Here is a 15,529-nt window from a genome sequence, read left to right on the forward strand (position 1 = left end):
AAAAATAACCTCTCATGTTTCTCTGATACCTTATGACACGTCTGGTTCACAGATGCACAAAATAAATTGAGATGAAGCACAGATGTTCACAGACAAGTTCAAAGCAATGGTGGCTTGATGTTGAGATGCTAGGTGCAGTTCCCTGGGAAGGAGCTTTACTGTGCCTCTATAATGGTTTGCTGCCAAACAAACGCTGGATACTGTTTTCATTTTTCACCTGTTTTTTCATAAAAGGGAAAATTCCTTTTGGATGTATTTTGCATAGTATAGTGAAAACACATACTAACATAGGTTCTTCATAAAAAGCAAATTGGCTTAACGAAAACTTTCAAACCACAAGGGGTATCTGTACTGGTTTTCATCCCCATTATATTGTTCTGAACATGGGAAATTGGTTAGAAATAACTAGGAATGGGCAAAGTCACCTTATACCTTGGCCAGAATAAGTCCAGTCATATCTGTTTTATTTTCCCAGCTACATTAAACGTCTTTTCCAATATGCCTGAGTAGCAGAAAGGCAGTTATCTTAGTTTTTTTTTTTTCATTATCAGTTTAACTAAGGACCTCCATAGGTATGGTAGATTTCATATACCTACTGCTTTTCATTGAACATTGAAGAGTCACTGATGGCAACTAAACCTAAATTTCCTACGGATAAAACAGTTCTGCCATTGATGAGGTTGCCTACACAGGCTACATGATATTCAAGGAAGAAAGTTACATATTTCCATTCATTTTTTAAAGGATAGTCTCACTCTCTGAAGGCCAAATTCTATTAAATGTTGCTTCTCTTAGTTCTCAGCATTTTTTATTCCATCCTCAAGAAAAGACCCACTAAAGTATGACAGTGGATCCAAGAATATACAATGGGGGAAAAGACAGTCCTTTCAATAAATGGTGTTGGGAAAACTGGACAGCCACATGCAAGAGACTGAAATTGTACCACTATCTTACACCATGCATAAAAATCTAACTCAAAATGGATTAAAGACTTGAACATAAGACCTGAAACCCTAATGCTCTTAGAAGAAAATATACAGTAAGCTCCTTCACATTGATCTTTGTGTTGGTTTTTTTTGGATTTGACACCAAAATCAAAGACATCAAAAGCAAAAATAAACAAGTAGGACTATACCAAACTAAAAAGCTCCTGCAGAACAAAAGAAACCATTAACAAAATGAAAAGGCAATTCACTGAATAGGAACAAACATTTGCAGATCATATATCTGAGGAGGTGTTAGTATCCAAAATATGTAACAAACTCCTACAACTCAACAGCAGAAGAAACCAATTCAATTAAAAAATGGGCAGAAGATTTGAATACATATTTTTCAAAGAAGATGTACAGATGGCCAAGAGGTGCATGAAAAGTTGCACAACGTTACTAATCATCAGAAAAATGCAAATCAACACCACAATGAGATATCACCTCATACCTGTGAGAATGTCTATTATCAGAAAGGCAAGAAATAACAAGTGTTGGTGAAGATGTGGAGAAAAGGGAATCCTCGTATACTGTTGGTGGGAATGCAAATTGGTGCAGGCACTGTAGAAAACAGTATGGAGGGTCCTCAAAAAATTAAAAATAGAATTAGCACATGCTCTAGCAATTACACTTCTGGGTATTTATGGGAAGAATACAAAAAACACTCACTTGAAAAAATATATGCAACACCACATTCACTGCAGCATTATTTCCTATAGCCAAGATATGGAAACAAACTAAATGTCTTTCAATGGATGTATGGGTAAAGAAAAATGTCATAATGATGGATTATTATTCAGCCACAAACAAAAAAAAAATCTTGTCATTTGTGACAACATGGATGGACCTTGAGGGCATTATGCTAAGTGAAAGAAGTCAGAGAAAGATAAATACCATATAATATCACTTGTATGTGGAATCTTTTTTTTTAATTTAAAAAAAAAAATTTTTTTTTTCAACGTTTATTTATTTTTGGGACAGAGAGAGACAGAGCATGAACGGGGGAGGGGCAGATAGAGAGGGAGACACAGAATCGGAAACAGGCTCCAGGCTCTGAGCCATCAGCCCAGAGCCCGACGTGGGGCTCGAACTCACGGACCGCGAGACCGTGACCTGGCCGAAGTCGGACGGTTAACCGACTGCGCCACCCAGGTGCCCCGACTTTTATGTGGAATCTTTAAAAAAAAAAAAAGAGCTCAAAGATACAGAGAAAAGATTGGTGGTTGCGAGGAGTTGGCAAAATGGGTGAAAATGGCCAAAAGCTACAGACTTCCAGTTCTAAAATAAGTAAGTCCTGGGGATATAATGTACAGCATGGTGACTATAGTTAATAATATTGCATTGTATATTTGAAGGTTACTAAGAGAGAGATGTTGACATTTCTCATCTCAAGAGAAAAAATTTGTAACTCTGTATGGTGATGGATGTTAACTAGAGTTATTGTGATGATCATTTTGTAGTCTATACTCATAACATTGTACACCTGCAACTAATATAATGTATGTAAATTATATTTCAGTTTAAATGGTTACAATAAATAAAAAAGAAAAATCTGCAGTGATTAACAGCACTATAGTTATAATTCTGTGATTGAACTAAATATGATTTGTTCTGGAAGCCTCCAAGGTGGGAAAGTCTCCTGCAATGTAAGTAAAATAAGAGCGCACAGGGGCGCCTGGGTGGCGCAGTCGGTTGGGCGTCTGACTTCGGCCAGGTCACGGTCTCGCGGTCCGTGAGTTCGAGCCCCGCGTCGGGCTCTGGGCTGACGGCTCAGAGCCTGGAGCCTGTTTCCGATTCTGTGTCTCCCTCTCTCTCTGCCCCTCCCCCGTTCATGTTCTGTCTCTCTGTCCCCAAAATAAATAAACGTTAAAAATTAAAAAAAAAAAAAAAAATAAGAGCGCACATGTTAGCTATTGGATTAATTGATACAAATATAGACAAATAATGTCATGATTTGTCTTGTCATAACATTGGCTTCTGCAGGGTCCTAGTGCATTTTGAAAGAAATTTGGTAAATCCTCAGTCAAGTAATTTCATATTTTCAGCCAAAAGAAAATATTCACCCACTTCTTCATTTCCTTTTAGTAAAATTATATATATATATATATATATATATATATATATATATGCACCTCTGCCATTCCTTATAGTGGGCTGAATGAACAGACTTTCTCCTTGGCCATACAACTTGTCTGAAGAATGAGATGTTAGGGGTGCCTGGGTGGCTCAGTTGGTTACGCATCTGACTTTGGCTCAGGTCATGATCTCAGGGTTCTTGAGTTTGAGTCCCACATTGGGCTCTCGGCTCTCAGCAGCTCTCAGCACGGGGCTAGCATCAGATCCTCTGTCTCCCTCTCTCTCTGCCCCTCCCCCCTCTCAAAAATAAATAAACATTAGAAAAAAACAATGTTAGCAGACATGTCATAAACATGAAGGTTGGGCATATTCTCTTGGCAATTGTGATTCTCTGAGAAGACTATATCCCAAGTAACTGCTACTCCTCCTTCAGCCCAGGCCCCAGAATGCAACATGAAATTCGCTTGAACCCAATCCCAGACAGGAGCTTCCACCTGAGAACATGGAGCCTAAATTAGAAATGTTCAGACAAGCCTATTTTAGATGAGACAATAGCAGTCAACCTGAGAACCTAAGCATGAGAACAAATACTTACTGTTTTAAACTACTGGATTTGGGGCTGAATTTCTGACTGAATTTATTATGTAGCATTACTGTAGCAATAGCTGACTTATACAAGTAATGTTATTTTTCATTTATTTCTTTTATAGTGATAATTATAACAGGGGCGAGTAAAGACACTTCTGCCAAGACCAAGTGTTCACTGAAGAAAATAGGAAACAATGAAGGACCAGGAAAGAGCCAACTGGAAGATTTCCATAGAGACAACCAGTAGACAATTCTAGGTCAAATGACTACTTCCCCAAAGACAAATAGGTCTGCCTATACTCCAATGACAGTGTACGATTTGAGTGGATCAAAACAATGGGACTCTTTGTGTTTGTCTTTATTCATTATCTTTTGTATTTGATAATTAAACACTATAGAATATTTGCAAATCAGTGACACTAGGGTGTCCAATAGATATAAGGGGTTCCTCAAAAAAAAGTGTTTCAACACTCTCTAAAGAAATCAAGCCCCCTTTGTCTGATGAATCAAGTCTCTTTTATTTGATGCTTCTCTGAAGAAAAAGCTCACTCCAATACAATTGTGGCTATGTAGACAGTGTGTACATAATATGGTACTGACCTTTAATTATTGGCAAGTGAAAATGGAAAAACCATTTATTTTTAAAATTTTGATTATAGTGTAGTTAACATACAGTGTATATTAGTTTCAGCTGTATAATATAGTAATTCAACAATTCCATATATTACTCAGTTCTCATCAAGATAACTGTACTCTTAATTCCAGCCACCTATTTCACCCATCCTTCCACCCACCACCCCTCTGGTAACCACCTGTTCTCTATAGTTAAGAGTCTGCTTTTTGGTTTGTCTTTTTTTCTCCTTTGCTCATTTGTTTTCTTTCTCAAATTTCACATATGAGTGAAGTTATATGGTATTTGTCTTTCTTTGACTTATTTCTCTTAGTATTATACTGTCTAGAGCTGTCCGTGTTGTTGCAAGTGGCAAGATTTCATTATTTTTTATGGCTGAATAATGTTCTCTTATATATAAATACCACTTTTTCCTTGTCCATTCATCTATCAATGGACATGGGCTGCTTCCATATCTTGACTATTGTAAATAATGGTGCTATAAACAAAGAGGTGCATTCCTTTGAACTCTTGTTCTTGTATTCTTTGGGTAAATAACCAGTAGTGCAATTACTGAATCATAAGGTAGTTGTATTTTTAATTTTTTGAGCAACCTTCATAGTGTCTTCCACAGGGGCTGCACCAGTTTGCATTCCCACCAACAGCACATGAGAATTAATTTTTCTCCACATCTTTGCCAACACTTGTTAATTTTCGAATTTTTTATTTTAGCCATTGTGACAAGTGTAAGGTAATATCTTTTTTATGGTTTTGATTTGCCTTTACCTGATGATGAATGATGTTGGGAATCTTTTTGTGTGTGTGTGTGTGTGTTGAAGCTTTGTATGTTTCTTTGGAGAAATGTCTGTTCATGTCTTCTGTACATTTTTAAATTGAATTTGTGTGTGTGTGTGTGTGTGTGTGTGTGTGTGTGTTGAGTTTATATATTTTGGATACTAACCCTTTGTCTGATATGTCATCTGCAAATATCTTCTCCCATTCAGTGGATTATATATATTTTTAAATATAAATTATTGTCAAATTGGTTAACATACAGTGCGTAAAGTGTGCTCTTGGCTTTTGGAGTAGATTCCCGTGGTTCCTTGCTTACATACAACACCCAGTGCTCATCCCAACAAGTGCCCTCCTCAATGTCCACCACCCATTTGCCCCTCTCCCCCACCCCCCCATCCACCCTCAGTTTGTTCTCTGTATTTAAGAGTCTCTTACGGTTTGCCTCGCTCCCTCCCTCTCTGTTTATAACTATTTTTCTCCCCTTCCCTTCTCTCATGGTCTTCTGTTAAGTTTCTCAAGATCCATATACAAGTGAAAATATCCTTTAGTTTTGTTGGTTGCTTCCTTTGCTGTGCAGAAGCTTTTCATTTTGATGTAGTTCCAATAGTTTACTTTTGTTTTTGTTTCCCTTACTTCAGGAGACATATCTAGAAGGATGTTGTTATGGCTAATGTCAGGGAAATTAATACCTGTGAGCTCTTCTAGGATTTTATGGTTTCAAGTCTCATATTTAAGTTCTTAATCCAGAAAATGGGAAACGTTTAAAAGGTAAAGATGTGAAAAAGTTTTTAAAAATCAGCTAATTATAATCTTAATTTCCTATACAAATTCCTTTTTTCTTTGTAACAATGGATATGACACTAGAAAGCAAAGGTTATGGGGGCCAAAATGCTTACCATAGTCCAGTTCTCATGTTTAGCAGGTTTCCACCTGAACTTCTGGGAAGATGATGGTAGTTATTGGATCTTCTTAAATATCCACACAGAAACAGACAGAATATCTAGAAAACAAAACCAAACCTCATGGACAATTTTACAACAAATTTATATGACAACGCATGAGGGTGAATCTCTAAGTACAAGAAGGTGACAACAAACCACCAACAGTCCCAAGAACTGAATGTAATTGGCTGCTATGTGGGACAAAGCAAATGAAGAATGGGATTTCTAATACACAAGAGCAGAGAAAAAAATCAAAATGGCCAGCAGATATTCACTGGAATGTGTGGCAAACCATTTAGAGAATATGAGCTGAAACTGGGAGAAGTTCTACCCATTAAAATGGGGTGTGTATACCAGGGACCCGTGGTAAGGCCTTTCAAAAAGAACCAACTGGACTCCATTTCAGGACATAGCCCTACATTGAAATGATCCCAATTCTTGCCCCCTCCCTTTGCCCATGCTCCGTGCTATACAATTGCGTGTTCTCCCACTTAGGTGAGGCTGCTCTGCCCCATGCCTTGATTCAGCCATATCACTCACTCTGACCAATGAGATTATTACACTGAAAAGTGCTGGTACATTTATGCTTTCACTTTTCTCTCTCAACCATCATAAGACATGCCCAGGGTTGCCTGCTGGAGGGGAGGACACACATGGAGAAGAGACAAACTGCTTGAGTCATCCCAGCTAAGGCCCACCTCAACCAGCCAACAGTAGAGACTGCATGGCCAGGATTGACAGAGTTGCCTAGTTGATGACCTCAGTTGCAACCTGTGGTTATATGACACTAAAGTTTTATGGTTGCTCTCTATATGTTATTTTTGCAATGTGTATGCTAATAAAAATTTATTTAAGCATTTTATCTTGTGTATTATATTCTGAGGTCTGTAATAACTGAAATTCAGTATAAGTTATACTAAGAATGACTACAGTTTTATGTGTTTATTTTCTTCAAGTTTATTGCTCCTTTCTTGTATGTCAGTAAAATAGACACATTCTGATATTTGAACCCTCAAACTGGAACCACAATTTTAGTCCACGGGAGATGACAAGGCCTTGAGATAGTAGTTGTAATTTATATTCAAATAGACTTATTTATTGATTCTTAATATTAATTATGAATACACTAGTAACATTGTCTGTAATGTATTTTGTAGGATCATATGCAAAAAGAAATCATTTAGCAGAGGGTAAGATCTGATGGGAAAATAGGGACAATGAACCCAGACAATTCAAGACTATGAGCTGTCACATAAAAGCATCAGTAGTTAAATTCAGTGAGACTGTAGAAAGCAGAGACTACACCGAGGGATGGAAGTCATGTAAAATATATATCTCAACCTTAAAACAAGTTTTTCTAACAAGAAGATATGGAAAGAGACCAGAGTTAATTCAAGGTGAGTAATAAGAGTAAATATAATCCGTAATCCATTCTCTTTGTCTCTTCTTGTGTGGCCCTATGGGATGGATGTGGAGCCTGCCATTGTTATCATCCTGTAATTGACTTATTCTTACTTCTTTCTGAGGGACCCTTTCCCAAGCAATGCATGCTGTAACTACCTGAAATGGTTGCAGTAGAGCTAACTAAGGGCACCAGGACTCTTCCTGCTGGCAGTGCAGTGCCATCAGGGACTGCACTATTCACTGGTGATTTTGCTTTGCCCTACTTAAATTCCCATTTGCTGTCATCGCCCTTGTTCTGAGGCCTGTGACATACCCCCTGTGCAGGAGAGGTATCTTTTGCAGGGTGGCTCTAGAGACTCAAGGGTGGCTCTAGAGGCTCAGTTGCATTTTATTTTCGGTTTTGATAAAGAAACATTCACAGGGTTGGAAAAGTCTTCACTGGACCACCTCTTCCATCCTCTTGTCTCTACAAAGGTACAAAATTACAGGGGATTTTCAGGCAGAAACACTGATAAAGAAGATAAAAAAGACAATCTTAATTGAAGAAAAGGATGATATTAACTTATGAGCAGAGCCTAAAACAGAATAAAACTATGTAATTATTTTATATCTTGTATGAAATGTTAACTCCAAAAAATGTTTTATTTTGTCATTGTCCTTAATTTCCTTTATATAGTTTTATACACTTTTTTGCATTTCTGGAATTAAACACAATAGCTTTTGTATCCTTGCATCTACCATTAGAGTATTGCTCAAGAGAAGTAAAGAAAGGAATATTCAGGTAGGAGATGAGATAAATTTATGTTTATTTCAGCCAAATAATTAGTCATTTATGGATATGTCTATGTGCCTTCACGTACAAAAATTATTTTATAAATGGTAAGATTTCTTTGTTACAAATTATAAAAAACGTTAGTATGCACCTCAAAAAACCATACCCTTTTTTCCTGAGGGGCAAATCACAACATACTCATTATTTCATAATAAAAAGGTAAGCAAAGAAAAAAATGCAATGCACTTGTACTCCGGGAAGAAACTCTTTTATGATACTTGTGTATTCTTGTACTTTGGCTGGCGTACCATAGGTGGCCCATAGTGTTCAGTGACTTAATGAACGACTGGATGAATACACATTACTCTTGAAAAATGAGAGCAATCTCAAAACAATGATTTCTTGTCACTGCATACTGCCTGATATAGTTTCAGGCATATATAATTTGGTTAATAACAATGAGAACTATAAATAAAACAAAGAAAAGTTTCTGCTAATACTGCCAGATATCCAGTTGTATGATGTGAATTTGGTAGCTTTGACAAGGCCTTCTTACTTTCTCTAAAATCTCTAGTCCTTTTTCTGTTCCTTTACTCACTTAAATTTGATGTCTGATGCCTGAAATTCCACTGTTAAATGTTTATTCCTTTAAGCCTAATGTTACAACAATACTTAATTGCAGATATCCTTATACAAGTTAACATTGGCACTTAGTGCTTTGCTTAATTAAGATTATTTCAGTGGATTTTGGTTTGTCCTGGGAGTGCTGGGGTAAAGAATAGGCTGAAGGATTTCATTATTGAGATGTTGCTAGTTTTTTCCTCGTGTGCACTAAGTTACTAATATTTTGAGAAGGTTGGTATCTGGTCGAGAGAAGAAAGATGGGCTGGCTGAGAGCGGTAGCTGAGGGGCAAGGGCAGAGGATTGAAGACAGACAGTCACATGCCTGATGGAGACTGAGAGCAGAGCATGGCGACTCTGCCCACACGTGCCAAGTTGAAAATGAATACTTCAGATCATTTGGCGCTTTTGATAAGCCACGTGAGCTGTCCCCTCTGTTGGGTGGTTTAAGTCACAATTGATTTTAAAATCTGAATAACAGAAATAGCTGTGTCACTTTATTGGAGAAAACAGAGAGTTTCCAATGTTATAGGACAAAAAAAAAAAAAATCAGACTATTTCTAACTGTGTAACAGGTTTAAAATAATTGTTTTAAAAATTCTAATATATTTATGGGTCTCACTCTAAATGGAGACATCATAAAATTACTTTTCCAAAATTTAATCAATACATTGTTTTGAAGTGCCCCCCCTTTTTTTCTCATTTGCACAGATGTTTAAAATCAAAGTGGCTTCTTGACAGATTTGTGCACAGATATGTAGAATCCATGGATTTCTTCTCCTGGTAGCGTGTCTGAGCTTTGTCCGCTTCAAGAAGGTGATGATGCATTCTGTTTTCCAAGACTTTCATTTTGGATACTGACTAAATCTCTAGGTGACCTAAACTCTCACCAACTACTTAAATAGTAACCTCCATTTAGATCTAATGTTTATTCATGAAGTTTTACATCACTCTGAAATTGGATTTTTCTATTGTATATTGGAAGCATTACCAAGGATAAAATGAGTTTAAAATGACAAATTAAAGATGAGGACAAATACTTATGCATGTCTAAAACTTTCAGACATATTCAACTTACCATGACAATCAAGTGAAGAGTTAAACAGGTTTAAAGAAATAATGTTTTATGCATAAATGTCACATGTGCTATAATGGGAAGAACCCTGGATTTGGAGAGTCACATTAGAAAACTATGAGTTGGATAATTTACATGTTGTGTGCTGATGGACAGTCACAATTATACTTTAGATTCACCTTCTATCAGAAGACACAGCAAATCATACCTAACACAATTGGATGGCAAGAAGGATAACAAATTTCAATGTTGTCCACAGAAAGGGTGTTTTATGATACCAGGAAATAAATAGGAAGTTCAATGTTTAATCTTGTCTTGTACCTTGGTTCTTGCCATGGGTGACAAGGTTCTTGCCATGGGTGACAAGGGAGCAGGCAACCACTCAGATGTAACTGACTTCATTCTTGTAGGCTTCAGGGTTCATCCAGAGCTCCACATTCTCCTCTTCCTCCTATTCCTACTGGTCTATGGCATGGTTCTTTTGGGGAACATTAGTATGATGACAATCATTGTGACTGACTCCCAGCTGAACACACCAATGTATTTCTTTCTAGGCAATCTCTCCTTCATTGACCTCTCCTACTCCACTGTTATTGCCCCGAAAGCCATGGTCAACTTCCTGTCTGAGAAAAAGACTGTCTCCTTTGTGGGGTGTGCTGCCCAGCTCTTCTTTTTTGCCTTCTTCATTGTAACAGAAGGGTTTGTTCTGGCAGCCATGGCCTATGACCGTTTCATCGCCATTTGCAACCCTCTTCTTTACAGTGTGCACATGTCAAGACGCCTTTGCACTCAGCTGGTGGCTGGTTCCTATCTCTGTGGATGGCTCAGTTCCATCCTCCAAGTCAGCACAACATTCTCAGTGTCTTTCTGTGCTTCCCGAGTCATTGATCACTTCTACTGTGATTCTTACCAAATTGAGAAGATCTCCTGCTCCAATCTCTCTGTCAATAAGATGGTGTCTCTTAGTTTGGCTGCCTTCATTATTTTGCCTACCATAGTTGTTATTATAGTATCTTACATGTACATTGGGACCACAGTCTTGAAAATCCCTTCCAGTGAAGGGAGAAGGAAAGCCTTCTCCACCTGCAGCTCCCATTTGGGAGTAGTAAGTTTGCTCTATGGGACTGTCTCCTTTGTGTATCTCACACCTCCAAGCAATCCTGAACTGCGTAAAGTGGCTTCAGTATTTTATATATTGGTCACACCCATGTTAAACCCTCTGATCTACTCTCTAAGAAACAAAGATGTTAAACAAGCTTTGGGAAAAATCCTGTGGAAGAAAAAAGCTTTATACTAATTCCACTTTTTTTGTGACTCATAATGGGTTCATTGATCGTTTTGTACTGATTTGGTTTTAACATGGGGTCAAGTATGAGTCACTTAAGGATCCTTTAAGTTGATCACCTACAGATGAATGAATAGTTTTCATTGAAGGAGTAGTAGCAATCTATCATTCACTCTTCCTTGAGAGCAGTGTCATATCTTCAGCATCAATAGCATTTCCAGTCATCCGATCAACATTATAGTCTCCAATCTTTGTAGGTATAACTTTATGATGGTGGAGATAGTAGGGAAAGGGGGATTTAATTTTGTTATTATTTTCCTTTGGAACTACTTAGGTGATAGACAGAAAATCGGTTTGGTAGGATGTTAATCAGAATATATTATCTCTTATTTATGAGTAGAGGAAGTGTCAACTCAAAGCAGGATGATTTCTCAGTTGTAATATTTAATTTCTGTATGAATCTATTCATAGTGATTTAATTTTGGGCCCACCATTCTTGAGTAGAAATATGGTGTCATATTTTAAGATTTTTTTGTGTGTGCCATTGTGAGTTTATCTCAATAAATCATGGGTGTTTATATCTTGTTATTTTTTTAAAATATTGATTGTTATTGATTTATTATCATATCAAAGAGATGGAGAAAGTTATTTCATACCCAGTGTTTCCAAAACTGGGCCCCCATATCTAGTCTTCAGTATCAGTGTTCTATCTTGAGGGGACAAAAATTGCATTGGATGTTCCAAATCACTTTTGCCAATTTGTACTGGATTATTTTTTTTCTTTGATAAATGCTATTTACCTGTACAAAATTTTTGTTTGCTTTGTATTTGGTATTTTAGTTGCATATGATCTTTTTGTTTTCCTAATATTTGTTGAATCGGTGTTGTAATTATAATGAAGTAATATATACTTGGAGAGTAATATCTTTGTTGTCATGTTGCTATAATTTTTAAATTCAGGTTGTGCTTTCCAATGCAAATTGTAGTTAATTCCAATATAAAAAAGTCAACAGAAAATATTGCTGGAAAAAATCAAGGGTTCACTCCTATTGTATATCTTTTATTTGTGTATTATGAGATAAAATTGTAATGATGGGAAGATGCCCAAGGCAGAAGTGGAAGGATGTTGTAAAAGATGTACTGTTTAATGTGTTTGCCTGTTTCTACAATATCAGAATATATCAATATAGCCAGTAAATTCTGGGAAATCTGGGGAGTACACCACTTGTAAGGTTAGGAAAGGAGGTGGCGAAATAAGCGGCAGATGGGGAATGGTAAAGTACTCTGGTATGTAACCTGCTACTAACAAAAATAAGCTTCTCTTTTAATTCTTACAAAACCAACTTAGAAAAATTATTTTACTAAAGACTACTTCAATATTTTTGTTACAGGACTATGTTTTTTGTTTGTTTCTTTGTTTTTACCATTCTGAATGTGGTCTAGAATTTAAAAATAGATGTTCTTGGCTCCATACAAATGTTTCCAATAAAGGAATTATTATTTTACTATCTTTGACCTTTTTCATTTGTTTAACTGAGGGTACACTAGTCCCCTCATTATTCATGGTTTTGCTTTCCACGATTTTCGCTACCTGAGGTCAGTCATAGTCCAGAAGCAGATGATTCTCCTTTGACACAACATCAGAAGATGAGTAGTAGCCTTGCACTACGTCACAATGCCTACATCATTCACTTCACTTCTCAGCACATAGGCACTTTATCCCCTCACATCATCCCAAGAAGAAGGGTGAGTACAGAACAGTAATATATTTTGAGAGAGAGAGCGAGAGAGCACATTTACATAACTTTTATTAAAGTATATTGCTATAATTGTTCTATTTCCTTATTAGTGTTTGGTTTTAATACTTTATTGTGCCTAATGTATAAATTAAGCTTTGCCATAAGCATATAGGTATAAGAGAAAAAACAGTATCTAGAGACTTTGGTACTATCTGCTGTTTTTTGGCCTCCACTGGGAATCTTGACAGTGATCCCCTGTGGACGAAAGGAGACCAGTATATATATGTTAGGTTTATTTGTTCATAAAACATTAAAAGTTACTTTGGCTAATGTAAGCAAGGGAAATTTATTAGAAGGCTCTGTAGAACACATGAATGGATAGAAAAACTAGGGAACCACCCTTATAATTGAGTAGAAACCAAGGAATCCCAAGACATGAAGAGATAAGAACTGTAGAAGAGTCTGCTAGCAGAATTCAGTCTCACTGAAGCCTGTATCTGGAGCAGTGAGCTCCAAGCATTTTCAAACCTTTTTCCCCTTTCCTATAATTTAAATTCTGATTTAGTGTGCCATATAGGCTGAATTTTGAGTCCGTGTGTGGCCCTTTAGTAGGGGATGGCTAGCCACTTGCCTATAACTTTATTTAATTAGAAAAAAAAAAGAATCTTCAAAATAAAATGGCACACCTATAAAATGGCTTAAGTCCAAAAATCTGACAATACTAAATATTGGTGAAGTGGTGGAGTGATAGAAACTCTCATGTATTGCTGATGAGGAATAGCAGAAAGTATAGCAGATAGTTAGCAGATGCTTATTTATTAAACATAGACAAATTCTGCAAACAAGCCTCTGTGGTCCCACATATTTACCTAGCTGATTTGAAAACTTATGTTCACATGAAAATCCAAGGGCTATTCAGTGGTGGAGTTAATCTTAATAGTACTTCTGTGGTCGATACTTGGCACCATGCATTTGTCAAAGCCCACAGGCTTTCGTGACACAAATGATGAATAATCACATATACACATTTAAAAAATTTAGGAGGTTACGGATCCATAGATGAAATGTAGACTGTGATGAAAGAACCACACTGTTACAAATATATGACATAATTGTAATGAAGATAATCAAGGGAAATATAAGACAAAGTATAAAAGGAACAGCGCATACACATTGCACTCTGGTTGGTAATGTTCTTTCTCACAGGGAGACAGGTTACAACTGTGAAACTTGGCTGCATGTATAGTGGGATGGAACAAATTAAAGTAAATGCATGGCAAATGGTGGAGACCATCACATTTCTCGCTTCTGAAATGGGAGGTTACAGATCAGCAAAACAGAAGGCTAGCGTAAATCACATGGCATGGGATTAGAGTTGGGGACTTTAGTATGAACTCGTCTTTAGATTAGTGTAGATGCAGATTAGCGTAGTGTAATCTGCAGATGCAGCCTAGGGTAGATGCAGAAACGATTATAGATTTGTATGTAAACCTACACACGTGTGTGTGTGTGTGTGTGTGTGTGTGTGTGTATCTTGACACAAGGAGGCAATGACACCTCAATAACAATAAGCATACCTAGGAACCCAATTCTGGTTTCTAATTACATTCTCTACCAAATGGAACCAAGAATCAATGTACAAATTGTTGATTCTAGGTTTGGGCAAGGGACATCCAAGGTGAGTATGAAGAATCTTACAGTGCCAGAAAGTAAGAGAGTCCGTAAAACATAAAAGCATGGGATATTTTATTTTATTTTATATTTTATTTATTTTTTTGAGTGAGGTCAGGGGCAGAGGGAGAGAAGGAGAGGAAGAGAGAATCTTAAGCAAGCTCCATTCCCAGTGCAGAACCTGACACAGAGCTCAATCTCACAACCTGACATTATGACCTTAGCTGAAATCAAGAGTCAGACGCTTAACCAGCCTAGCCACCTAGTTTGTTTGTTTGTTTGTTTATTTATTACATCCAAATTAGTTAGCATATAGTGCAATAATGATTTCAGGAGTAGACTCCAGTGATTCATCTCCTACATATAATACCCAGTGCTCATCCCAACAAGTGTTCTTCTTAATGCCCCATGCCTATTTAGTCCATGCCCCCACCCACAGCCTCTCCAGCAATCCTCAGTGTGTTCTCTGTACTTAACAGTCTCTTATGTTCATCTGTTTTGTTTCTTAAATTCCACATACGAGTGATCAAATGGCAATATTTCATTCTTTTTGATTGCCGAATAATACTCCATTATATATGTATACCACTTCTTTATCCATTCATCCATCGATGGACATTTGGGCTCTTTCCATACTTTGGCTGTTGTTGATAGCGCTGCTATAAACACTGGGGTGCATGTGCCCCTTTGAAACAGCACACCTGTGTCCCTTGGATATATACCTAGTAGTGCAATTGCTGGGTCATAGGGAAGTTCTACTTTTAATTTTTTGGGGAACCGTCATACTGTTTTCCAGAGTGGCTGCACCAGTTTGCATTCCCACCAGCAGTGTAAAAGGGTTCCTCTTTCTCTGCATCCTCGCTAACATCAGTTGTTGTCTGAGTTGTTAATTTTAGCCATTCTGACTGGTGTGAGGTGGTATCTCGTTGTGGTTTTGATTTGTAGTTCCCTGATAATAAGTGGTGT

The 15,529-nt window shown here is 37.2% G+C and overlaps 1 protein-coding gene across 1 annotated transcript; it reads left to right on the forward strand.

Annotated features, from left to right (window-relative positions):
* The first annotated feature begins 10,223 nt into the window (after nucleotides 1-10,223).
* Nucleotides 10,224-11,165, forward strand: LOC123591444 (olfactory receptor 9K2-like). The gene has a single exon (XM_045465766.1). It carries the CDS (start codon nucleotides 10,224-10,226, stop codon nucleotides 11,163-11,165), a length of 942 nt encoding a protein of 313 aa, XP_045321722.1.
* Nucleotides 11,166-15,529: the final 4,364 nt, after the last annotated feature.

This window comes from Leopardus geoffroyi, chromosome B4 (genome assembly GCF_018350155.1).
Source record: "Leopardus geoffroyi isolate Oge1 chromosome B4, O.geoffroyi_Oge1_pat1.0, whole genome shotgun sequence".
Lineage (NCBI taxonomy): Eukaryota > Metazoa > Chordata > Mammalia > Carnivora > Felidae > Leopardus > Leopardus geoffroyi.

Excerpts from the sequence above, each read along its gene's own strand:
- LOC123591444 (XM_045465766.1), top strand. The coding sequence starts at position 10,224 with ATGGGTGACAAGGGAGCAGGCAACCACTCAGATGTAACTGACTTCATT.